Genomic DNA, 26,453 nt, shown 5'->3' with positions numbered 1-26,453 from the left:
AGGAGCTATAATCACTCATGGGGAAGTTCACCTATTACATAAAATTTATTCCTAATGCTGCACAAATTCCTGTTCTACTTAACTGGCTGCTCCAGAGTAATGCTCATTTTGTATGCTCCAAAGAATTCCAGGATGCATTACAGCAATTGAAAGAGGCATTGTTAAGTTGTAGGTGTTTGATTCACTTTGTCCCAGCTAATCCTGTCATGTTACCCGTGGATGCATCTTCTTATGGGATTTGTTCTTCTGAGAGACTTATTGCTTTTGCCTTCAAAACTCTTCACAAAGTGTAGTTTAACTACAGTCAGCCTAAAAAAAGAGGCTCTCATCATTTTCTATGGTGTTATGAAATTCCACCAGTATTTGTACTGTCTGAAGTCCTATTTGCTGACACATCGTCAGACTTTTACAGCCTCGTTCCATTTTGTCAAGCTCATCCCACCTTGGACAGCACAAAAATTGTAACATTGGGCTCTGTTAATTGTTTAATTGTCAGTATAAGTTGTTGTACAGGCCCACTGCCCAAAATTCAAATGTTGACAAGTGGTTTCGGTTAGTGTTAGATTCATCAGAGGAATCATACTTTCAAAGCTGTTTGCAGGATATTGAATGTCTCCAAAATTTTCCCCTTGATGTTCAGTGTGTAGCCACTGCAACTGCTTCTGTCTCAGCTCCTCAGGTTGTTTTGTAATACATGTGCCATGGGTGGTGATGCAGATTGAAAAGAATCCTCCAACCAGTGGCACAATTCTGTTTCTCAAATCATCACACACTTTTTGCACAAACAAGTGTTCTGCTCTTGCAAACAGAGAATGATGATGTGCATGTTGTGATTCCCCAATCCCTACAGTGGGAAGTTCTGCCTTTCTTGCAACAAGGTCATGGGAGCACAGTTTGTACAAAGCAACTCACCTGCCATAATTGTACTTGGCAGGGCATGGATGCTCAGATTGAACAAATGACCAGTTGCCATAAAGTTTTTGCAAAAAATCAGCCAGCTCTGCCACAACATCCATCCAGACTGTGACAGCACATTCACATTGATTTCACCCTCGGGCTGAGGTCATTATAATGTCGAGCTAGTGAGACCTCCACCCCAGTCTGAGACCTCAGTCACAGCAGTCAACATCATTGAATAGGACAGTGATGAAATGTACTTGATATGTGTTGTGTTTTGTACTGCAAGAGAACAGTTTGTTAATCTGTGCATCAAGTGATGCTTTGTTAGCCCATGACATTCATAAATTATCTAGTACTCCTGTGGCTAAGAAGTATGTCGAAGTTTAGTAAATCTTTTATTCATTTATATAATAAAATTAACTAATACTTCATGTGTTCTAGGTTGATGTGCATTCTCCCAGAGCAATCAAAGAACCCACAGTAGTAGTTTCACCTGATCGTAAAAATTTCCTCCCAAATACATCTCACAAACTGACCACAGTGAGAAAATGCAAGAAATTAAAGCCAATACATGATGATCATTCTCCACAGACACAATTGTCAATCGAAACAGGGAACAGGGGAACAGTCAGTGGTATGAGAAGTGCCATCCGTTACACACTGAGAGATGCTTTGTGGAGTACTGACGTAAATGTAGAATGCAGAACAATGATTTACTGCTGAACACAGTGTGGCACCAGTCATTGGCAGTCCACACTTTCCAGTCACGGCACCATTCCAAATGTAGCCATTCATGTTGTGGTGTTAATGGCAGCTTACAAATGGGGTGGTAATTCCCCAGTCCAGCTGCTTGTAGTCTCCAACCAGTGGAGTGGGACACCATGGACTGTTGCACAGAGCCAATGGAATGCACAGGTGTGAAAGGGTTACAACATGCTCGGTGCACGATACATCAAACCTTTCTAACGGAGATCGTATGTGATCAACCGAAATCTTGATGGTGGCGTGCACTTGTGTCCTTGTGCAGTCCGACATCGGGCTACTGACACACCTCAAGACCTGTAAATCTGAATACTGCACAATTCAAACAGCCAGCTGAACGGAGACCCACAATGAGGCCTCTTTCAAACTCGGCCAGGTGCTGATAATGCTGTCTCACATGAGTACATGGCATCTTCATACCCTTCACAGTGATCAGTCAAAAACATGTGACATTGCTTACACTCCTTATATATCTTACCAGGATTGATAACAACACTAAACATTAACAACGCTACTGTACTCTGGAGGATATTCTCGCTTTTGTAGAAAACTGCAGCTTTAACCATATATGTATCAGCCAACGGTGTGTACATGTACAAAGTCAGACCGAAATCCAACCATGTCATCTGGGTGCTCCTCTTTTTAACAGATAGTGTAAATAGTTTTTTACAAAAAACTGAGGCATCAGAGTTAAAGCAGCCAGTGGCTTACTCAAACACATTACACTGTGAATAAACATTGCCACAGTGGTAGTGTGGGAGTAATGCTGTCAAGCAATGCTTTTTAACAGTTGTGCTATGTAGAGCATTGTCACATGAATGTGCAATTTCTGGAAATGCTCCACTGTTAACAGTCTACATTTGTATTCTGCAAACCACTGTGACATGCATGGGAGAGGATATGTCCCATTGTACCGGTTATTAGGGTTTCTTTCTGTTCCATTCCCGTGTGGAGTGCTGGAAGAATGTTGTTTGAATGCCTCTGTGCATGCTGTAATTATTCTAATCTTATCCTCACAATCCATATGTGAGTGACATGTAGGGGATTGTAGTATATTCTTAGAGTCATCATTTAAAGCTGGTCCTTGAAACTTTGTTTACGAACTTTCTCGGGATAGTTTACATCTATCTTTAAGAGTCTTCTAGTTCAGTTTCTTCAGTACCTCTGTGACACTATGCCATGGATTAAGCAATCCTGTGAACATTACTGCTGCCCTTCTCTGTGTACATTCAAATATCCCCTGTTAGTCCTGTCTGGTATGGGACCCATACACTTGAGCAGTATTCTAGGATGGCTGGCACAAGTGATTTGTAAGCAACCTCCTTTGTAGATTGGTTGCATTTCCCCAGTATTCTACCAATAAACCAAAGTCTACTACCTACTTCACTCACAACTGACCCTATGTAGTCATTCCATTTTCTATCCCAACAGTGTTACACCCAGCTATTTCTATGAGTTGGCCAATTCTAATAGTGACTCACTGATATAGTAGTCAAAAGATACCACATTTTTTTATTTTGTGAAGTACACAGTTTTACACATCTGAAGATTTAAAGCAAGATTCCAATCTTTGCACTACTTTGAAATCTCATCAAGATCTGACTGAATATTTATGCAGCTTCTTTCGGATAGTACTTCCATTATAGATAACCTCATGATCTCTAAAAAGCCTGATATTACTATTAATATTGTCTCAAGGTCATTATATGCAACATGAACAGCAAGGGTCACAACACATTTCCATGGGGTGCACCCAAAGATACTTCTACATCTGATGATGACTCTCCATCCAAGATAACATGTTGCACCTGTACCACAAAGACCTCAGTCCAGTAACAAATTTCATTTGATACCCCATATGAATGTACTTTTGACAATAAGCATAGGTGTGGTACTGAATCATATGCTTTTCAGAAATCAAGAAATACTGCATCTAAATCACTGCTTTCAGTATAACATGAGAGAAAAGTGAGAGCTGGGTTTCACATTATTGATATTTTCGGAATTCATGGTGGCTGACATTAAAGAGGTTATTCTGTTCAAGATACCTTGTTATGTTTCAATTCAGAATATGTTCTAAGATTCTACAGCCAAAACATGTCAAGTATATTGTATTAAAACAAAGATGAGGCGACTTACCGAACGAAAGCGCTGGCAGGTCGATAGACACACAAACAAACACAAACATACACACAAAATTCAAGCTTTCGCAACAAACTGTTGCCTCATCAGGAAAGAGGGAAGGAGAGGGGAAGACGAAAGGAAGTGGGTTTTAAGGGAGAGGGTAAGGAGTCATTCCAATCCCGGGAGCGGAAAGACTTACCTTAGGGGGAAAAAAGGACAGGTATACACTCGCACACACGCACATATCCATCCACACATACAGACACAAGCAGACATATTTAAAGACCAACGTGGAATGTTTCCTTCTATTATACAAGTATATTGTATGATAGTTTTGTGTATCACTTCTACTAACCTTCTTGCTGAGGGATGTGACATGTGCTCTTTCCCAACCCCTGGCCATGATTTTTTGTCTGAGGGACCTACAATAGGTTACATTTAGAAGAGGGGCTAACTCAGCTGCAAATTCAGTATAGGATCTGAAGGGATTCCATTGGGCCCCTGAACTTTGTTAAATTTTAACAACACCTCTGACACTAATACTTATTTCATTCATCTTTTCAGTGGTGTTAGAATTAAATTGGCAGCATTTCTCCTGGGTTTTCCTTCAAAAAGGAACATTTGAAAATGGAGTTAAGCATTTGAGGTTTTGCTTTGCTGCCCTCAATTTCAGTTCCTGTCCCATTTGCTAGGGACTGGACACTTACTTTGGAGTCACTAATAGCCTTTACAAAGGACCAGAATTTCTTTGATTTTATGAAATGTCATTTGACAACATTCTGCCATGGTAGTCATTCAAGGCATCACACATTACTCTCTTGATAGCCAAATCTGCCTCATTCAGCATCTCTCTATCTTTAGCCCTATGCTAATTATTACATACTCTCTCTTTCTTTAGAAGTTTCTTTACAGTGACTGTATACCACAGAGATTCCCTCCCATTATCAACTGTTCTACTGGGTCCTTATCTGTCCAGTGTTTAGTCAACTATTCTTTTAAACTCGAGCCAGAGTTCCTCTGCATGCTCCAGCCCTGTGCTGAAAGTTTCCAGTTCCTCACTGAGGTATGACACTATTGAGTTTTTATCTCATTTTTGAACATATATATCTTTCTGGTTGTTTTGGTTGTTCTTTGTACTTTGGTAATCATGGCTGCCACAACTGTGTTATGGTCACTGATACCAGTTATTATGTGGGCATCCTCAAAGAGGTCAGGTCTCTTTGTTGCCAGTAGATCCAATATATTTCCATCATGAGCATTGTTTCTAACTATCTGTTCTAGATAGTTTTCAGAGAAGGCAAATAGTAATGTTTCGCAAGATGTCTTATCATGCTCACCACTAACTAAACTTTAATTTTTCCAGTTAACTGTTGGATGATTAAAGTCTCAACTGATAATTACAGTGTCAATGGGAAACTTATGTACAAGTGAACTGAGGTTGTTTCTAAAGTTTTTATTTACATCAGGTGAGGAGTCTGGTGGACAGTAGAAGAATCCAATTATCATTTTATCCCTCCACCGACACTGACTCTTGCCAAATCAGTCTCAAATGCAGCTTCAATTTCTATCTCAATGGATTTGAGTTACTTGTCTACTGTAACACATACACTCACCACCATTTCCCATTTGCCTATCCTTTCAATATACACTTAAATTTTCTTCAAATATTTCACTGCTGTCAATTTCCGGTTTCAACCAGCTTTCGTATCTCATATTATGTGAGCTTCATTGCTCTTCATGAGCACTACAAACTCTGGCACTCTGATGTGAATGTGTCTGCAGCTTATCATTGGGATTGTAGTATTGGAAGGCGTTTCTTTGACCTTACACTGATACTTCTGGGTTTCCTACAGTTACTGCTATCTGGATTCAATGAATCTAAAAAATCCTTGTGTGCACCCCACACACAGTCAGCTACCTGCGTAGCAGTCTCTGATGTGTAGTGCACACCTGACCCATTTAGGGGAACCCTATAGTTCTCAACCCTATGGCACAAGCCCAGGAAGTCACAGCATAGCTTATCACAGAACCTCCAAAGTCTCTTTGATGATTTGATTTGATTTATTTCATGTTCCATAGGTCCAACTGTGTTGGATACACAAGGACGTGGAACGAGTCAGTTTTTTACAAATACAATCTGATAATCTTATAGCATATACAGAAATTTGAGTACATAATTATATAAAAATTTATACAGTAAATTCTTTGGGCAGCGATATAGAAAAAGAAAATACATATTTTCTTAGAATCATTAAAACACTAAAGAAAACAGATACGGAGCACACACAGTTACAGAGCTCAGGTTAAATAAAATTCATAGTGGCATTATGTCAACTTGTATTATATAATATTAAAATATTACAATTTATTTAGTTAAAAATTCATCTAGACTGTAAAAAGCTTTTTGTAGCAAAAATATTTTTAGAGCTTTCTTAAATTCACTATTGTTGTGCTGCATTCCAAGTGCAGCTGCATTTTGGCTGGTGCAATGTATTACAAGGCAGTGGACAAATAACTTTAAATTAAGCCTGTTGATTATAAAACTTTGGACACAGCTGCTAAGGTTCAGTGACCATGTCAGAATTATATTAGAACAAATAAGCCCTCAGTCACAATTATTAAGTCAAAACTGACCAGGTTTCGATGCTACTATAAGCGTCGTCTTCAGAACCCTTGTTGCAACCCTTGTTCACTAAAGTACGAGCAGCCCTTAGCTTTCCGGCTTAAATCTTTTTTAATATGTAACTTGTAAGTATTGCATCCTTTTCCAGTCAGTACAAACTTTATTTTTTTAAGGTATTATATACCTAATATGTTTTAGAACAGTTAGCCTAATTCTGAAGATGACGCTCATAGTAGCGTCAAAATCTGGTCAATTTTTACTTAATATTTGTGACGGAGGGCTTATTTGTTCTAATATAATCCTGTTGATTATCTTTTAATCTGTGTTGAGCTAAAAAGTTGCTAATTCCCTATAAGAATTGAAACAAATACACAAAACAAATTTATATTAAGGCAACACAAAATTCTGTTCTAAAAGTTTTCTAAAATGTTTTGTGGTTAATTATAGTTGTTAGCAAACTGGAGAAAAAAGTAAATTTATGAAAAATGCTGATAATGTGCAGGGCTACTCCTCTTTAAGGGAAAGCTAGATGTAATACAGTGTATTAATTATAAAATCTGCTCAATTACTAAATCACAAATGTCAATTTTCTACAAATTGGTCATAGATCATGTGTATAGGACATTGGTAGCTTCCGAAAATTCTCAAAAATGCACATTTATTTTTGTTGATATACAATGAAATTCTGGGGTGATGTATTCTTTGGCAGAACTGTGAACTGAAAATGCTGAATTGCTATGAAATAAATTATGTATCCAACACGTTCGTATTGGTAACTTACAAAAATATAGTGTCCAAAAAATCTCAAAAATAACCTATTTCTCACATAATTGTACAATGAAATTAGAGAACGATTGTTCTGAACAAAGACAGGCCTACTGTTCTCAGAAATTTTAAAAGAGCACAATTAAGTTTAAGCCTATAAGTGAAAATAACAGTATGAGTTTATTGTAGCACTTGCAAACATCTGAAATTTCACAATATGTAACAGTACAAATGGGTATTGATACAATCAATGAAACATTATGCAGGAGCAATGCAAACAGTAAATATGCAAATCTAGAACTTCAAATCAGACCACGAGTCTTGTATGTCGTGTGCACATGGTCTCACACTTAGGAAACTTTCGAAGTCGGCTTTTATTTTCGCTTAGCTTGAATCTAGAACTTCAAATCAGCACATGAGTCTTGTACAGCTTGTATGCATGGTCTCACACAAAGGACATGCCTACTGCACAGATTTTTCACTTAGCTGATTCTGTGGACACTTCTACATTGACATGCTGAAGAAGAACTCCGCAGAATGAGTTTATCTCAGTCAAAATTGCTAAAATGTCAGCACCAACATAGCATGTCTTCTGCCTGTTGCAGCTAACAATGCTAACAATATTGGAGGGTTCACTATTACTAGTTTTACTCCCCATTCATCACGTGAAAATGATGCTGTTACTATGGCTAGATCTTCCATTCACTTTGCCTTGTAATGCAAAGAATATATCTAAGAAACAGCAATACTAAAAACAGCTGTACAGCTTTTGCTGAGACTTTGAAGAAGCATGACCATGAAACACCAAACATGGAACAGACATGAGACTTATTATGCAGAGCAATGGCAACAGAGAGCTAACTTACAACAGAAATTTGATATACAAAAAGGTCCTTGAACAAGAATGCAATGAAAAACCAGATTAATGTAAGCAATGAGCTAGTGATATTGTAATCTACTAAAACAAAACAGAGAGATAAAACAAAGCCACATCCAGGTACCTAATAACACCGACCCCCCTCCACTCCACTCCCCTCCCCTCCCCTCCCCTCCCCTCACACATCAATGCTATTTCCACCAATATACAGGGCCCAGAAGAATGAATAGCAGCATTTGAGTCACATAATATGGTGTTGTTGTCGTGCCTGCATGAAATAAGTATCTGTGAGCTGCTCTATGGAAGGGTGGACATTTGTAATTGTAGTCTTGCAGGGATAAGAACAATGAGCACTCACCACTGAGGTTTATTCAAAAAATAACATGTCTCCCATCATAGTGCAGTAACTCTTTTGTCACCATTTTGAGTTGAAATGACATGATAAAATTCTGGATCATTGATCAATTGTACAGTGAGTGCAACAATTTATTAATACTGTATCTAGTAGAAGAAGAAAATTCCAGGGCAATGAAGAACACAGAGGACCACGGTAAGAGTGGAGAAGACAAGTCAAGGACTCACCTGAAGGCCTCACCATTCTGCTGCCAGACACACCGTGGTGCCAACAATGCCAGATCACTCCTTGCACTTGTACAGAAACTAAAAAAACAAGATAAAGTTGTACAACTAACCTTCACGTGGAACTTTAATTACTGATGGCAGATGATGTCCATTTTCATGTAGACACTGGTGTAAATAAGCAGAGCTACCGGTAATGTGTACCATGTAATCAACATAATCCTCATCTGCTGCATGAGAGAACCCTGCACTGTGAATGTGTGACTGTGTAGTGCAGTGTGGCTTTGTTTGGCACCATGAGTCCATATTTTGATAAGGATCTACAGTACAGATTACTAGTGATGACTGGTTTGAATGAACAACAACATTCGGTTCCAACAGGAAGGGCCAACATGTCATTTGGCCTGCCCATCCGTGAATGTCTCATGGTGTCATTTTCCTGGTTTCCCAGTTCAGAGACATTCATTGGGCAGCATGATTTGAGGGCCCCTGACTTCTTATGGGGATACTTAAGAATGGAGTCTGCGCTCCCCCCCTCATATGGTGGCTGAAATGAGCAAAAGGAATGGAATGGAATAGAAAGGCAATCATTTGTATGGTGGTCTACCGAAAACCAAGTAAAGGGCATATATGATTTGTAATGGCATATAGTTTTCTTTGTTTTCAGTGTGTGTTTCAATAATTCTCTCAATTTACTACCAGTTTCTGTCCTTTTTATATACTACTATTCATTCTGTCAGACTCCGTGTAAGTACCAAACACATGTGTATTGGAGAGGACTACAGCGGGATGAAATGTCGAAAGATAAAGTATTGGAGAAAAGAGAAGATTGGAAGATTCAGGAGGAAGAAGAAGAAAAATTAATAGCTCCTACCCAAATTCCCCCTCTTTTCTCAATTCCTACCTCCCCCCCCCCCCCCCCCCCCCCCTCACCACCACCACCACCACAGAACAACAACAAACTAACTAAAATTGGAATGCATACATCCACCAAAAAATAAGAAAACGACAATAGAAGAACACTTTGTAGGAAGTAAACACAAAGATTATACACACGTTTTTAAAAACACACTTGTGAGAATGTGAAGCGTATGTAGGAAAGTGTGCATAAAAATTCATAGGCTAAGACATGCTGGACTGTGCAGGACACCACAGTTCCACAAGGGCACATGAGTAAAGAAAAAACTATATGAATTTGTAAGTGGAACCAAAAACTTTTAAAACCCAGTATAATCTGGGCACCAAAAATCTGTTTTCAATCAGACAGCAGCAAAAACCCTATAATATAGAAACACATTTAGCACTATTTTATCCTGTATCCTTTACATACATATATCAGGTATCAAAATATGTATGACATATTTCTGGGGATACTTTGAAATAAAATTACATCAACCAAGCAAAATTGCTTATATACTGAGAAGATTCTAACAATCAATTATGTGATTAAGATACAGCAGAACATATACATTATAAACAGTATGCTGTGTTATCTGTACCTTGATTCGCTTTCCAAGAAGGGATGCTTCTCCTCGAGGTGTAGGCCTACTGAATGTCTTTGTCGATGAATTAAAAGTTTCTGTGAAGTAAAATCTGTCTGGTCCTTCACATGACCACTTCATTACTGGTACAGTCAAGTTGTTACTGTACACCACACAGCATTTTCCAACAACATTTTCAAAAGACACTATGCACTCTATAACAAACACACAAAAGGTGAACAGTACACATAAAAAAATTCGTATGTATCTATGTAAAAAGGGACATAAAAATAGCACACTAATAATTAGATAATAATAAACACTCAAGCAGTAATCAAGAATGGGTTGCACTTGTGTTCTGTATGTGGTCTCATTTACAGATGAATCACACTTTCCCAAATTTTTTCCCAGTAAATTGATTTCAACCATTCACATTCCCTACTACCGTTCTTACATGCTTGATCCATTTCATATCTGTTTGCTACATTATGTGTGTGTGTGTGTGTGTGTGTGTGTGTGTGTGTGTGTGTGTGTGTGTGTGTGTGTATTTAATCAGTGTTACTGTGTCAAACAACACACAACTAATGCTGTGTCCAAACATTATGGGATTGTTTTTCCTACTCATCTGCATCAACTTACATTTTTCTGCCTTTAGAGCAATCTGCCAGTCATCACACAATTAGAAATATTGTCTAAGTCATTTTGTATTCTCCTAAAGTCACTCAACAATGACAACACCCTCCCGTATACCACAGCATCAATGATAAACATACATAGATTAGTGCTCATTCTTCAGATCATTAGACTGTTTATGTGTATGGTAACTAACAGCAGTCCTATCACCTATTCCCAGGGCAGTCCTGACAATACCCTCGTCTCTGATGAACGCTCGCCATCGAGGACAACATACCGTGTTCGATTACTTGAGATGCCTAAGAGCTACTCACATAGCTGGAAAGCGATTCAGTAAGCTCATAGCTCCATTAATAGTCTCCTGTGGGGCATCATGTCAAATTCTTTGGAAATCTTAGGACATGGAGTTCCCTCATCACCCTTCATCCTCCATAGGATATTGCACGATAAAAGGGTGAGCTGCGTTTCACACGAGTAATGCTTTCTAAAACCATGCTGACTTGTTGACAATTTTCCCATCCATGGAAATGTATTATATTCAAACTGAGAATATGTTCAAAAATTCTGCAGCAAACCAGTGTTAATGATAATTAATTTTGCGAGTCCTTTATTTTACTCTTCTTACATATAGTAGTCACCTGCACCTTTTGCAGTCGCTGGGACTTCTCACTGGATGAAAGATTTCTGATAAATGCAAATTGAGTAAGAGGCCAGTGGGAAAGAGTACTTTCAGTGAAATCAAACTGGAGTTCCATCTTTCAGTCCTTCTCCACAACAGGGATGCTTATTTCTATACTCTTCATACAAGTGTCTGTATGAGGGTAATATGAAGATACGTTTGTATGATCCTTCTGTGTGAATGAATTCTTAACTGCAAAACTTAAATTGGCTTTCCTTTTGTTGTCTCCTTCTGCCACACCAGACTTGATAAGTGACCGGATGTATGCCTTCAACCTGCTTAGCAATTTTACGTAGGACTGTAATTTTCTCGGGTGCTCGGCAAGATCTTTTGCTGAGGTATGATGGTGGTAGTTGTCTGCAACCCGCACAAATCTTTTTACAGACGTGTGTATTTCTTCTAAATTTTGCCTATTGCTACCTTTGAATTGAGAGCACAACAGTCTGTTTTCTCAACAATTTCTGAACATTGTTATTAAACCGCAGTCGGTCTTTTCTTTCTTTAATCCATTTACTTGGTACATACTTCTCCAGAGCAAGATTTACAATCTGTTTAAACTTTGTACATAATTCCTCTGTATCTATCATACTAGAACTAAATGGTGTCTGTTCATTTTCTGAGAGGGATGCTAACAACTACTTACCTGCTCTTTTTAGCCAAAATACACTCCTAGTCTTCTTAATGGATTTATTAACTGTAGTAACCCTCATTGGTATGATGACTTTATGACCATTAATCCCTCTCTCTATACTGTCACACTCTATACAGTAATACCTGTTTGAAGCTACAAGGTCTAAAATATTTCCGTAGTATGTATACTGTTGAACTAGCTGCTCAAGACAGTTTTCGGAAAATCCTGATGTTTTGCCTGTCAATGACTCCATCTGAGATAATACACTATGACCTCATTGTTGAGGAATTCCCAATCCAGTTACAAATTTAATTTGACATCCTGTGTGATCACGTTTCCATAATAATCACTGGTGTGGTACTCTGCTTGGATGTAAAGAAATATTACACTGAAGAGCCAAACAAACTGGTGAACCAGCCTAATATCATGTAGGGCCCTCGTGAGCATGCAGAAGTGCCGCAGCACAACATGGCATGAACTTGACTAATGTCTGAAGTAGTACTGGAGGGAACTGACACCACAGATCCTACAGGGCTGTCCATAAATCTGTAAGAGTACGAACGGGTGGAGATCTCTTCTCAACACCACGTTGCAAGGCATCCCAGATATGCTCAATAATGTTCATGTCTGGGGAGTTTGGTGGCCAGTGGAACTGTTTAAACTCAGAAGGACATGTGGGGTGTAACATTGTCCTATAAGAATTGCCCAAGTCTGTCATAATGCACAATTAACATGAATGGATGCTGCTGATCAGATAGGATCATATTCTTACATATGTGTCACCTTTCAGAGTCATATCTAGACATGTCAGTGTTCCCATATCACTCCATATGAACATTCCCCACACCATGATGAAGCCTCCACCAGCCTGAACAGTCCCCTGCTGACGTGTAGGGTCTATGAATTCATGAGGGTGTCTCCATACCTATACACATCCATCCACTCGATACAATTTGAAACGAGACTCATCCGACCAGACAACATGTTTCCAGTCATCAACAGTCCAATGTCAGTGTTGATGGGCCCAGGTAAGGCATAAAGCTTTGTGTCATGCAGTCATCAAGGGTACATGAGCAGGACTGGCTCCAAAAGCCTACATTGATGATGTTTTGTTGAATGGTTCGCATGCTGCCACTTGTTGATGGCCCAGCATTGAAATCTGCAGCAATTTGTGGAAGGGTTGCACTTCTGTCATATTGACCAATTCCCTTCAGTCACCATTGGTCCTGTTCTTGCAGGATCTTTTTCCAGCTGCAGCAATCTTGGAGAACTGATGTTTTACCAGATTCCTGATATTCACAGTACATTCATGAAATGGCCGTATGGGAGAATCCCCACTTCATCGCTACCTTGGAGATGCTGTGTCCCACCACTATTGCACCCACTATAGCACCACATTCAAACTCACTTAAATCTTGATAACTTGCCATTGTAGGAGCAGTAACTGATCTAACAACTGCACCAGGCACTTATTGTCTTATATAGGTGTTGCTGACTGCAGTGCATTATTCTGCCTGTTTACATATCTCTGTATTTGAAAACGCATGTCTATACCAGTTTCTTTGTCACTTCAGTGTACATTCATCTCATAGCTTGAGCTATGGTTTTGAGGATGCCATGTGAAAGATCATGGATTGAATCTTGTATAGCAATGTTTTTGCAATTCGAACCAGTGCAATGCAGGAGGTCGTTCTCTTCGAGGTACCTCATTATGTTTAAATTTTGAATATGTTTAAGATTCCATATCAGATGGATGTCAGAGATAGTGGACGGTAGTGTTTGTGGATTACTTCTGCTACCCTTCTCTAGACAAGTGTGGCCTGTGCTTTCTTCCAACCACTGGCTAATATAGGCGAAAACACAGCTACAAATTATATATAAAATCTGACTGTGCTTCCATTGGACTGTCTGACCTAATTCACTCTACATGATTTGATTTGTTTCTCAATGGCAGTGACTGTAATATCTGCATCATTCTTTTTTAATTAGTTTTTCTATGTTTGGATGATGCTGATACTGCAACTGTTGTTCAAAGTCATTCCAGTTGCTTAACTGATACATTATTAAGTCTATACAAAGTATTTCAGCCTTTATATTAGGTCACTATCAAGTGTATCTGACACTGACAAATGTTAATACATAATATGATAGGTATATAGATTCTTTTTAATAACACGAAATGAGAAACAATGCTTATGTATGTACAGCACAGTGCAGAAAGAAAATACAACGTATGTTACACTGTAGAGGTGCAACATCAAATGACAAAGTACAGTAGAAGTAAAGTGAATTAAAAAAAAGTTTTTTATCCAATAATGTCAAGAGAAAAATTGGTGTGTCATAATTACAAAAACTGTACAATCTGATATCTTAAAATTGTTAACATTGTTTAGCTTAAAGGGAGTTATCATTGCACATTTTTAAAATAAAATGCTAATAGTAAATAATAAAACACTAAAATTCAAGTAGATTTTAGAAATTTTCATGCCCAGTGACAAATTTATGCTCATTTGAAAAATGCCAAGGGAAAGACTCTTAACAAGCAATGCAGATTATGGAGCACCAATTTCCTGGATATCTGCCTCCAAGTTATTGTCAACTCCATTTAAAAATACTCTGCTACAGGTAGTAGCAGTTGTTTGTTGTATGTTTGTAAACATACTTCTGTAAGCAATCGATGATGCATACCAGCTGTGCTTGAGCTCTCAGCAGTTCCCGGTGAAACAAATTTTACTCGTTATGGATACCTTTAACCTCTACTTGGAAGCCTCATTCATTGCAACTATTTTACACTTTTATTAATTGCAAATAATTACTTCCAGTATTTAGTTTGAAAAACATGCAATTGTAACTCTGAAACATGTCAGAATATAGCTCTTTTACACTAAAGCGTGTCCACAGTTTTTCAGATTGCGCATTTTTTATAATTATGATATGCCCATTACCTCATGATGTCATTGGGTGGAAAACTTTTTTTAAAAAAATTTTGACTTTTACAGTTTTATCATTTGCTATTAGCATTTTACCTCTAAAACATACCATGTAATTTTGAAACATGTTAGATAACTTTTTTAAGCTAATCATATTAATAGTGTCAAAGTATCAGATTGTAGAGTTTCTGTAATTACAATGTGCCCATTTCATTGGGCATGAGACTTCTTCTGTTTCTAATCGTTTGACATTGCTTCTCTACAGCATAACATAAGTTGTATATCCTTTCTGCATTGTACTGTACATGTATAAGCACTGTTTCCCATTTCCTATTATAAAAAATGGAAATAATCATCACACACAGCTGGAAAAAAATTAGTACACCCCTTTGGAGGTTTTCAATTCACTCAAGGTTTTTGTTACAGCAGTGCACATGGAATACATGAAAATATTACATTTACAAATCAATAGCACAAGCAATCCTCATGTTGACACACTCATGTTAGTATGTGGTGTAGCCTCTATGGGTGACAATGCATGTGCTGACTCTGGCATCAAGTAGATCATACAGACGGTTAATACTGTCCTGGGATATGTTTCGCATGCCCACTTGACCTGTTCAGGAAATTCTACAAGAGTTGTTGGTCGACGAGTTGCACCAGTCATTTCTTATCCCATTGTATCCCAAATGTGCTTGATTGTAGACAAGTCTGGAAATTGTGCTGGCCAGGGAAGTTGCCACACATCTTGCAGAGCACATTGAGTTTCACAGGCAGTGTGTGGGTGAGAGTAATCCTGCCGGAATGACAAATCACCTTCCTGTTGCAAGAATGGCAAAGAACAGGTCTACCAACAATCTGCATGTACTGAACACTGGTCAGTGTCTCCTCTAAAACCAGCAAATGTGAACAAGAGTCATAGCTTGTTGTACCTCAGACCATAAGGTCTGGGGTGAGGTCAGTGTGTCTCAGATGAATGGACTCTACATGACAGAACTCACCAGATCTACATCGTACACACAAACAGCCGTCACTTGCTAGTAGGCACAATCTGCTTTCATCACCAAAGACTACAGCATACCATTCCATTTTCTGTTTGATCCTCTGAACCCACCAGTCAAGCCATGCACATCAATATTGTAGCATGGATGGAAGACAGGCCAGAGGTGTATGTGCCCGTAGCCCCACTGCTAATAACTTGTTTGCAACTGTTTTTGTTGATACGTCTGTGCTCACAAGCCTTCTTGTCTGTACTGTGGTAGTTGTACAATCTGCTGCAGCTGCCCTTATAATACAACAATCCTGGCGGGCATCTGCGCTGCATGGATGTCCAGAACCTTGTCTACAGGTGTGACATTGTTCACTTGACCACTGAAACCTGCATCATTGCATCACTAGTACGGCACGTCCAATTTGTTTGGCAATTCTCTGAAAGGACTATCCCACCACTTTGAAGCCCACAATTTGGTCTCTTTCAAACTCACTCAGTTGGTTGTAGGAAGCATGAGTGGCATGGCTGTTTGCTTGCTTCACATGTTTGCACCACACTGATCCTTCTGGTTTTGAGCATTTCCTATTAAAAAGTAGACACAGATTTCACTCCGGTAGCTATGCCACTATGCTATCTGTAGGTGGATGACACTGACACTATTATCAGTACATCTACCATTGCCCAGAAGGCATATGCCATCGTGAGATAAGTAGATGTCATTCTACCACCTGTACAGCCTTTGCAGTGTAATTGGAATTAACAAAAGTGTAAAATAGTTTCAGTGAATGAGGCATACAAGTCAGACATACAGGTATGGCCTCTAATGAGTAAAATGCAAATCAGCGGGAACTTTAAGAGCTCTATTATAGCTTGGGTGCACTGTCAATTGGTTACAAAAGTACATTTACAAGCAACTAGCTACAGCTGTAAGCTTACAGAATACCTTTAAAGCAAATTGTCAATAACTGGGTGGCAGATATCCAAGAAATTGGTGCTCTTTAATGTGCACAGTTCATTAAGCACCCTTTCCATCATTGTTTTCATGCGAGTGTAAATTTCACACGGGGCATGAAACTTTTTAAAATCTACTTGACTTCTACTGTTTTATCATTTACTTTTCACCATTTTGTCCAGAAAATATGCAATGTAATTTCAAAAAATATCAGATAAGTACTTTTAAGCTAAACTTTTTTAAGGCATCAGATTCTGCAGTTTTTATATTGCAAATGCCCATTTTTCTTATGATGCCTTTGGACACAATACTTTTTAAAATCCACTTGACTTCTATCATTTTTATCATATACATTGCTTCTCTACAACCCAACATACTTTATATATTCTTTCTGAACTGTACTGTACATATATGTAAGCATTGTCTCACATTGAAATGAAATGAAATGAAGTCCCATGCTTCTTTACAGAGCGTAGGGGAACTATGCGGGAGACCCGCACCGCCTTACTAGGCAAGGTCCTAATGGGGGTGGTTTGCCGTTGCCTTCCTCCGACCATAATGGGAATGAATGATGATGATGAAGACGGCACAACAACACCCAGTCATCTCGAGACAGGAAAAATTCCTGACCCCGCCGGGAATCGAACCCGGGACCCCGTGCTCGGGAAGCGAGGACGCTACCACGAGACCATGAGGGGCGGACTTGTCTCACATTGCCTGTTATTAAAAAAAAAAAGCATTTATAGACCCATCATAGTATGTATTAACATTTCGTAGTTTCAGATACACCTGATAATGGCCTAATATAAAGGCTGAAACTGGTCATGTGTGCTTAATAAAGTTCTAAATAAACAACTGGAGCTGCTTTTCATTAATGTTTTATTTTCACAAATCTAAGATCCCATACATTCACAGGTATGCAGTACTTGTTTTAAGCACCTTGTAACATGTGTTTTAGAAGCCAACTTGTGACATTGTATGTGGATCCTTCCCATTTGTTGGTTTTCTACACCCAGAAACAACTAAATTTTTTTGCTGATTTTTACTTTATTTTCAAAAAAATTATCTAATGGTACGTAAAATTTACATAAAAATCTCAACTAATTATTTACACTTAACTTCACTGGAATTTATTTTTCAGATTTACAGTATATGTTGACTGTTCCAATCAAACTGATGTAACTGACCTTCATTGGGGTACTTATAATTACAAATTACAGTTAATTGTATCTACAGTTCACTACATGCATAAAATCTGCGAACCAACCAATATATTCAAGAAATGTGGTCTACACTATTCAAAAGTTAAGCATTCCAAATTACCAGCAACTTATTTTAAATTACCCAAAACTAATTATCTTATGCAATAATCGAACTTATAGATTGGTCAGAAAATAAAAGGTACAGATATAGTTTCTAGACCCCTTTTATTGTTTTATATACCTTTTATTTTCTAACCTGTCTATTCCCTACCCCTCCATCCCCTACCTTCCCCTCACGTGCCACCCATATATAATGCACTTGCCTTTTGCTCATATTAGTTCTTGCATGATGTTTTATCCGTAATTCTGCTTTGCTACTATCCTATCTTCCATCTTTAAGCACTCTGGTTTTAAAACTGATTCGTGCAGGCCCCAACAGTCTGTCTTACCTCCTCATCATGTCCGGTAAGTCTCCCCTGACCTGGATTATGGGCAACTTTTCCATAGTTCTCCCCATTTCCTAAACCTCAACAGTCATTTTCCATCATCCCTTTCCCTTCTTCTTCCAACCCTTTTGTCAGAAGATGAAGCTGCTGGTTCTGGAAGCTTGCACATTTTATTAACTTTCATACAGGTTTTCTCCTACCGCCAATTGGTGAGTATATTTTTTTATCTATCCAATTATATTATAAAACTGGCAGTTCATGCATTGTAAGACCTACATTTGAGTGCACTCTTAGTGTTGATGCATGCCACAAATATGTTCGTTCTGTATGTGAAAATATGCACACCACCCACTTTGAATCTTGGGAATCCTAATAACTTTTGAGTGGACTCTACAAACTAATTAATGAACATTTTAAATGGACTGTGTTGTGATACACATTAAGTTTGGAATGTCATTGGTACCAGAGTGAGGTTTTGTTGGATACGGTGATGTTTATTAGCGATTGAGTTCATTGAACTGCCCCAGTGTATAGTACTACCAAATTACTGCAGGTCAATGCTTGTTACAAACTGCACTGATTTTATGTAAATGTGTTGGGTGTTTTTTGATGCTGCAAAAGAACAGTGAACTTCACAACTGGATAGTGACCTTAAGGTATTGTAGAGTCTATCCTGATGTGTGTGCTAATTAGTCCTTGTACACCAATGTGCCAAAACTTTGTGACCATGTGTTTAATACCATATTGTTCCACTTTTCAACCAAAGTACATCAGAGATTCTGCTTTTTGCATGAAACCTACAAATCCTTGAAAAGATTCCAAAAGTATGTGGCACCAAATGTCTATGCACAGGTCAAGCAATTCTCGCAAATTACGGAATGGTGGTTTGTGGGAAAACAGCTGGTGCCTGATATGTGTTCCAGTGGCTACAGATAAGGGACATTTGCTGGCCAAGACATCAATGTGAGTTCACTATAATGCCCCTCAAACAACTGTAGCATAATTCTGATCTTTCAACAGGGACAGTTATCCTGCTGGAAGATGTCGTTGCAGTGAGAGGATACATCAAGCAGGAAACGATCCAGGTGGTCCGCAATAAGCTGCTTTCATGGTGCCTTCGATTACCACCACAGTTTCCATGGAAGCCCAGCTCATTGTACCCCGTATAGCATAACTCTGCCCTCACTTGCTGGCATCTGTGGCACGGTGCATGTTTTTTGCAGCCATTCACCTTGATGACAGCGTATAAGGACCCAGTCATCGATCTGGTGCAACAAGAAATGTGATTCATTTGACAGGCTACACATTTCTATTGACCCACACTGAAAACTTAGTAATTCTGTGTCCACTGCAATCATAACTGATGACATCGTAGGGTCAACACAGGAATACTTAGTGACATGGAGCTCCATGTTCAACATTGGTCTGGTGTATTCTGAAACCCTTGCACCTGCACCAGCATAGTATTCCATCATCACATCTGTCACAGATCACTGCATATCCTGGATTATACAGTGGGGGATCCTCCAACCTCTACATTTTTTGGTGAGATGTGGTTGTCCAACACCATACCTCCTACTTGTTATTTCACCATTCTTCAACCACTTTCCATAGGTGCTCATGGCAGTTGTACACCAACATTTCAGAACTTCTCATTTCCAGCCACAGCACCATAACGATATGCTCTTTGTTAAAACTGCTTATATACAGGATTTCTGCAATTGCAGCCCATGTCTTCACTATAATGACTGCCCACTCATGGCTCTTCCGCTAACATTCTTTCCTTACTGTGACACGTGCCCACAACACCAGCAGGAGGCATTCAACCTCACGGTGGGCAGTGGTCACAGATTCTCTGACCTATACATTTCTTGATGAGATGTGGTTGTCCAATACCAGATGGCCTACTCATTATTTCACCATCCTTCAACCACTTTCCTTAGGTTCTCATGAAGGTTGTACACTGACAGGCGTCCACCCCGATAGCTGAATGGTCAGCGTGATGGACTGTCGTCCTAAGGGGCCCGGGTGCGATTCCCGGCTGGGTCAGGGATTTTCTCTGCTCGGGGACTGGGTGTTGTGTTGTCTTCATCACCATTTCATCCCCATCTGGTGCGCAGGTCACCCAATGTGGCGTCAAATGTAATAAGACCTGCACCAAGGCGGCCGGACCTGCCCCTGAAGGGGTCAAATGCTCATTTCCATTTTTCCACTGACAGGCAACCATCTTTGCCATTTCAAAGATTCTCATTTCCAGCCAAAGCAGTATAACAATGTGGCTTTTGTCAAAACCATTAATATCAGTGGATTTCAGCATTTGTGTCCTGCATCTTCACTATAATGACTGCCCATTTGTCTGCCCTTCATTTACATTCTTTCCTTACTGTGTCACATGCCTGCAACACCACCAGGAGGCATTCAACCTCACAGTGGGCAGTAGTCATAATGTTTTGGATTAAAAATTAAAAGGAAGGTCAGCATTGGCTGTAATATTGATGATTTATTGATAGCAGAATCGATTTTCAATCACATAGTGATCATCTTCTGTGCTGTGGTGTACAAATTAAACTCATAGGCACTGGTATCAAGTTATTATCAGTAACCAAAACTGAAAAACAATCACAAATAATTATTTGTGATTGTTTCTCAGTTTTGGTTACTGATAACTTGATACCAGTGCCTATGAGTTTATTATTTGTGATTGTTTCTCAGTTCTGGTTACTGATAATAACTTGATACCAGTGCCTATGAGTTTAATTTGTACACCACAGCACTGAAGATGATCAATATGTGATTGAAAATCAATTTTGCTATCGATAAACCATCAATATTACAGCCAATACTGACTTTCCTTTTAATTGAACATACATGGTTGTTGTGCACACAGCATTCCATGGAGTCGTCAATCAATAATGGTTTGGTCCATCAGTGTATATCTCATTAACTGATCATCACCTTAATGAAGTATGCTAAAGATGGATAAAATCGTTAATCAGTGAAACTAAAATTGATGAGTTCTGTGTATTATTGAGTAGAAACAATCTAATAGCCACAAAGACTTTTACAGCTTTGTTTCATCAGTGAAGTGAATAGCACTACTTAGGGGCCTCTAAGACAGGCAGCATCAGGTTAGATTCCTTCTGTTACTACCTCTATTTATAGCCAGCAAACTGCAGAACTTCAGGAATCAAAGATACATAAGTATATTTGGAATACCAAATGTGATCTAGTACAGTTGTCAGCAGTAAGGCCAAAGCATGAGGAGTCCTTATTACAGTCAGGGTCTATGTCTTAAAACAAAGTAACAGAGCAAAGTAAAAAAGACATAATTGTTATAAACAACAGATATTGGAGGATTCTCAGATAAATGGAGGGAGGAGCTAACATGCAACACTGAATTCTTTTTCTATGTTGTTTGTTATCACAATACAATGTGAAACTCTAACAAAAATATGAATTACTAACCATCGTCACTCCAATACAACTTGTTAAGATCTGCTTTTAAGACATCTTCTATTTCATTCATTACATTTTCTGGCCTGTAAAACATTTTTACTCTTAATTTAATATCCTTTGCACAGTTCTCACTATTTTCTACAAATATGCATGTAATAAGGCCAATACAGAATGGCTCAGGTGTGTCTTCATTGGAACCCTTAATGCCATCTTCCATCTTTCGATAAAACTCTGTGTAAATATCTTCATTTACCTTCAACAAATAGAAATGGATATTGTAAAATACATTTAAAATGATTCACTTTCTCACTAATAGTGAAAAACATGGATTTAAAGTAGTTTACAACAGTATGAAATGAATCCCAATGAAAACATAATTCACTTTCAGGATATCAGAGCAAGTGGCAGTAGTTCTTTTGTAAATTCTTTACAAACATACAGGCTTGTCAGAAACAGTCTGAAAAGCTTGTAAGAGTGTTGCAGGGTAGGTTGTGCTGAGAAATAATTGTCAAGGAAAAAATTGATATCTTGCACTGTTTCTAAGTTAATTAACATTGATATTAGTTAATTAGGTCATTGTGCATGCAAATTTGAGCTGCCCACCAGAGATGGTGTCATGAAATGTGTTCTCCAATTGGTTTCCTAAAACCACAGTAGAGAGCGATACAAAAACTGGACGTGGGACGGCATTAAGGGCTGAACCCGAGCCAAAGGCAGAGCTGTCTCATGTGCATAATCTACACTATGAAAACAACCCACATTAATTTAATTTGGTGGGCCACTTGAATTTGTGCACAAAATGGCCTGGTTGGCTAACTTCAATGCTCGGGACATTCTACCGTGCAACACACTTACCAGGTTTTTAGACTGTTTCTGGCCATCCTGTGTAAAGGCACAGCAGAGTTTAGCTGTTATTTGATATAGTGTTACTCAGCCACATTGTTATGGGCTTTGAATAGCTTCAATATATCCTTGAACTCTGCAAACACTACTTCTATCACAGACCAGTCTGCAGGTAATCAAAAGAAGTTGCCTTTAAGTGCATAAAAAAGTAAACCCTTTATTGTATACAGAACATCCTGATGTTTTGATTGCAGGCTACAATACAAGTCAGTTTCACAAAAGAGTCAAATATGGAAATACAAAGTCAAATATGGCACCTACTAGCCTTGAGAGTCTGTGCAATGCCCTTTCTCTGAGTCAGGATGATAGTTTAACTTCTGACTACAAATTTCACTGCACACTTTAACTTTTAGTAGGCTAAAGGCTAAGTGAATGCTATGCGCTTTCTAAAGTCAGATACTTGACTAAATAGAGCTGATATATCATGACCTTTTGGTAATATGATGGGTTACTATCATGAAATCAAACACTTCATTTTATATTTCGATACAGATGTATATTTCAGCACAGGCATCTACATGTGTATATACAACATGTCGCATAAGCAGACTGAATGGTCTGAAACTTTTTGTCCAAAGAACTTCCGAGGAGGAGAGAGAGTCCACATTGCAGGTCAATGTTTATATCGACGCCACACAGCCCTCCAACCCCTGCAGTACGGTGTACTTGTGATTAGTCCTGGGGAGTAGCATCTGCGCCATATTCGAGGATGTCCTGGTGTCTGGGAGCTAGACCATTGGTACCTCCACGTTGTGCAGCAATGAAGTCAGTGGTGGCACATGAAGTAGTAGGTTCATCACAAAGTTCTGCATACGGCACGGCTGGGTGAGGTGACAGCTGGCTCGAGAGAAAGCCATTGGTCTGAGGTGTGGAGAACAACGAAAGTGCAGAGAGATGATTCGAATCTCACCAAGTGGAGAGATGAAGGCATGTGGAAGGGCAGGGTCACAGTGTTGAGGGAGGACGAACCACTGTAGTACCTTGACTTCCAAGTGCTCATCTGATGACAATGGGTTTGGGTCCATCAGGTGGATGAGGACGTGGCAGTTATCTACTACCAAGGAGATGTCTTCCACGTGCTGTGGAAGAACTGAGGCATGAAACGTGATAGTAGGAGGGTCGACTCAGTGTGGGTGGTGTGGGTTGGAAAACCTGCATACGGAGGGTCACTTGAACTGTCTGGGAAACCAGTAAAAGAAGAGTCGCTGGGGCTGGACACCGGTGAGGGACCATGAGTCTGTGACTTGTGCCGTATCATTCAAGGAGTCTGAAACATGTTGGGGGCCTAGGTCATCATCCATGTTGGGAGACCCTGATACCAGAGAATCGGAGTCCATGCTGGGTCACCACTGTGGGAATGTCACCCAGGCCTTGACACCAACCATGTCAGATTTTGATGAAACTTGGTACAATTACTTCTTTTATCATCCTGAAAGCACTTGTAAAATTTTTTTGCTCTATCTCTTATAGTTTTTTTTTATAAATTTTTAAAGTTTTTAGATTTGGCATTGTTTCGGCAGTCGGAAATCGTAACTTAAATGTGTCCTCACAACTAAAAAAATGTGTATGTTAAAGAATACTCAAGATATCAGTATGAAATTTCGGAATAAGTTTGTGTATTATACCTAAATGTTAAAAAAATTACCATAAAGATATATTAAAATCTTCCAAATTAAAAAAAATTACAAGTAGTTTTTTTTTTTTTTTTACAAAAACTGCAATATCTAGAGTCTCAGACCTGATAGAAAGCTCAAATTTGCTTTAAAATACTCTTAATTGTATAGGCTATTAGATAAAAGAAAAATTATGTTGGCTTTTTAACCTGTTCAATAGTTATCTAATTTTTTAAATAATATTAATTATATTTTAAAAATAAAAAGTATCAAGTGACTTAGGCACCAAAAATAAGTTTTTGTCTTCTTGGAGTAACAATGTATGCTTGGATTTTGTTTTGTTATTCCTGTGTTTTGAAGTAAAAAATTATTACAGTGTTAAATAGTGCTTGGATAGTATGTTATTAAGTTTATTCGAACTTTCAGTAAGTACTGTTACTTAGTTTACAGAGATTCTTTACCAATATCCTATAAAAGTAACCATAACAGTAATCAGACCAAAAGTGAAATCAGTATGTCAGATATTCAAACCTGTAGCGTAGGGTTATTTAAAAAATCTGACTGTTTCCAAACAACCTACACACCTTCAAAAAAGTTACAACCGGTACCTGAATTGAGTGAGGAAGAAAAAAATTTGATCCACTTACGATCTGGAATTAATCTGTGTGAATTTAAGAATATATGTTCACACCACAGCTACTACTTTTTAAATGTTTTTGAAAAGTATCAAACAACATGTGTAGACCCACTAAAAATAAACACAAAAAGCCCATCAAAAGTCGTTGAGAAGTGTAGGCTTGGATCTTTCTAAACAATTACTGACAAAAAATAGTAGCATAAAACCTGGACAAAAGCTTTGCTCAACATGCCGCAACTTTTGTGAGGAAAAATTAAAAGTTGAAGTCAATGAAAGTGAAACAGATGATGAAGTCATGGTTGAATTAGAATCATTGGAATCCAGAAATGAATCCCTCATACAAACAAACATTGCTCTTGATAATTTAGGTTTAACACCGATAAAGCTTCATGACTTGTCAGAACAAAGTAAAGGGTCTTATTTTAAAAGGAAGGTTAGTAGTATTGAAAAGACTGCAAAAAAGGTGGTTTCAAAAGCATTAAAATATGATGCACCAAGTTCTGATGATGACGAAGAAGATACAAGTGTGGTTGAGAAAGCAAAGGATTTTGATGTAATGATTTCTCTTATGAAAGAGAAGATGTCATCTGTTGGAGGTCTAAAAAATCCAGATTCTGACCTTGGCTCCAGATTCTTGGAGTCGAAATAAAGTGATGAAAGATTTTAATGTAAGTGAGTACATGGTGCGACAAGCTAGAAAGCTAAAATCTGAGAAGGGTATTTTGAAAACTCCTGGTCCAAAAAAAGGTAAAACTCTTTCTGGAAATACAATAAGACTTGTAACAGATTTTTCTGAAAAGGATTAAAGTTCCAGAGTGCTACCTGGAACAAAAGACAAAGTAAGTGTTCAAAAAAATGTGTACATGCAGAAAAGACTCATTTTGTGTAACTTGAGAGAACTCTATTATTCTTTCAAATGGGATAATCCTGAGGTAGAAGTAGGATTTTCAAAATTTTGTTTCTTGAGACCTAAATGGTGTATCCGTGCTGGTGCTGCAGGCACACACACTGTATGTGTATGCAGTATCCACCAGAATGTTAAACTATTATTGGATGCTGTGAAAATTGAAGAATCTTATAAAGACCTAATTAAGATGCTTGTGTGCAACACGGAAAGCCAAAACTGCATGCTACATCATTGCAACAGCTGTCCTGAAAATGCTGCACTAACTGAGTACTTAACTGAAAAACTAAGTGAAGATTATGATTTAGAAGAAGAAATTGTAATCAGTCAGTGGGTTAACACAGACAAGGCATAAATGATCAAAC

General features: G+C 38.5%; 1 protein-coding gene across 1 annotated transcript in view; it reads right to left on the bottom strand.

Annotated features, from left to right (window-relative positions):
* The window catches only part of LOC124552570 (DNA (cytosine-5)-methyltransferase 1-like), a 78,942-nt gene extending 56,838 nt beyond the window's left edge, over nucleotides 1-22,104 (bottom strand). The window contains exons 1-2 of the mRNA XM_047126892.1: nucleotides 22,041-22,104; nucleotides 10,130-10,326 (exon numbers count right to left, since the gene is read on the bottom strand). Of these exons, the coding sequence (XP_046982848.1) occupies nucleotides 10,130-10,326; nucleotides 22,041-22,101 (258 nt within the window). The 5' untranslated portion in view covers nucleotides 22,102-22,104. The remainder of the gene's footprint in view (nucleotides 1-10,129; nucleotides 10,327-22,040) is intronic.
* Nucleotides 22,105-26,453: the final 4,349 nt, after the last annotated feature.

This window comes from Schistocerca americana, chromosome 10, assembly GCF_021461395.2.
Source record: "Schistocerca americana isolate TAMUIC-IGC-003095 chromosome 10, iqSchAmer2.1, whole genome shotgun sequence".
In the NCBI taxonomy this organism is placed as follows: Eukaryota; Metazoa; Arthropoda; class Insecta; order Orthoptera; family Acrididae; genus Schistocerca; species Schistocerca americana.
Note: the sequence above shows the minus strand (reverse complement) of the source record. Positions and strands in the feature narration are given on the sequence as shown.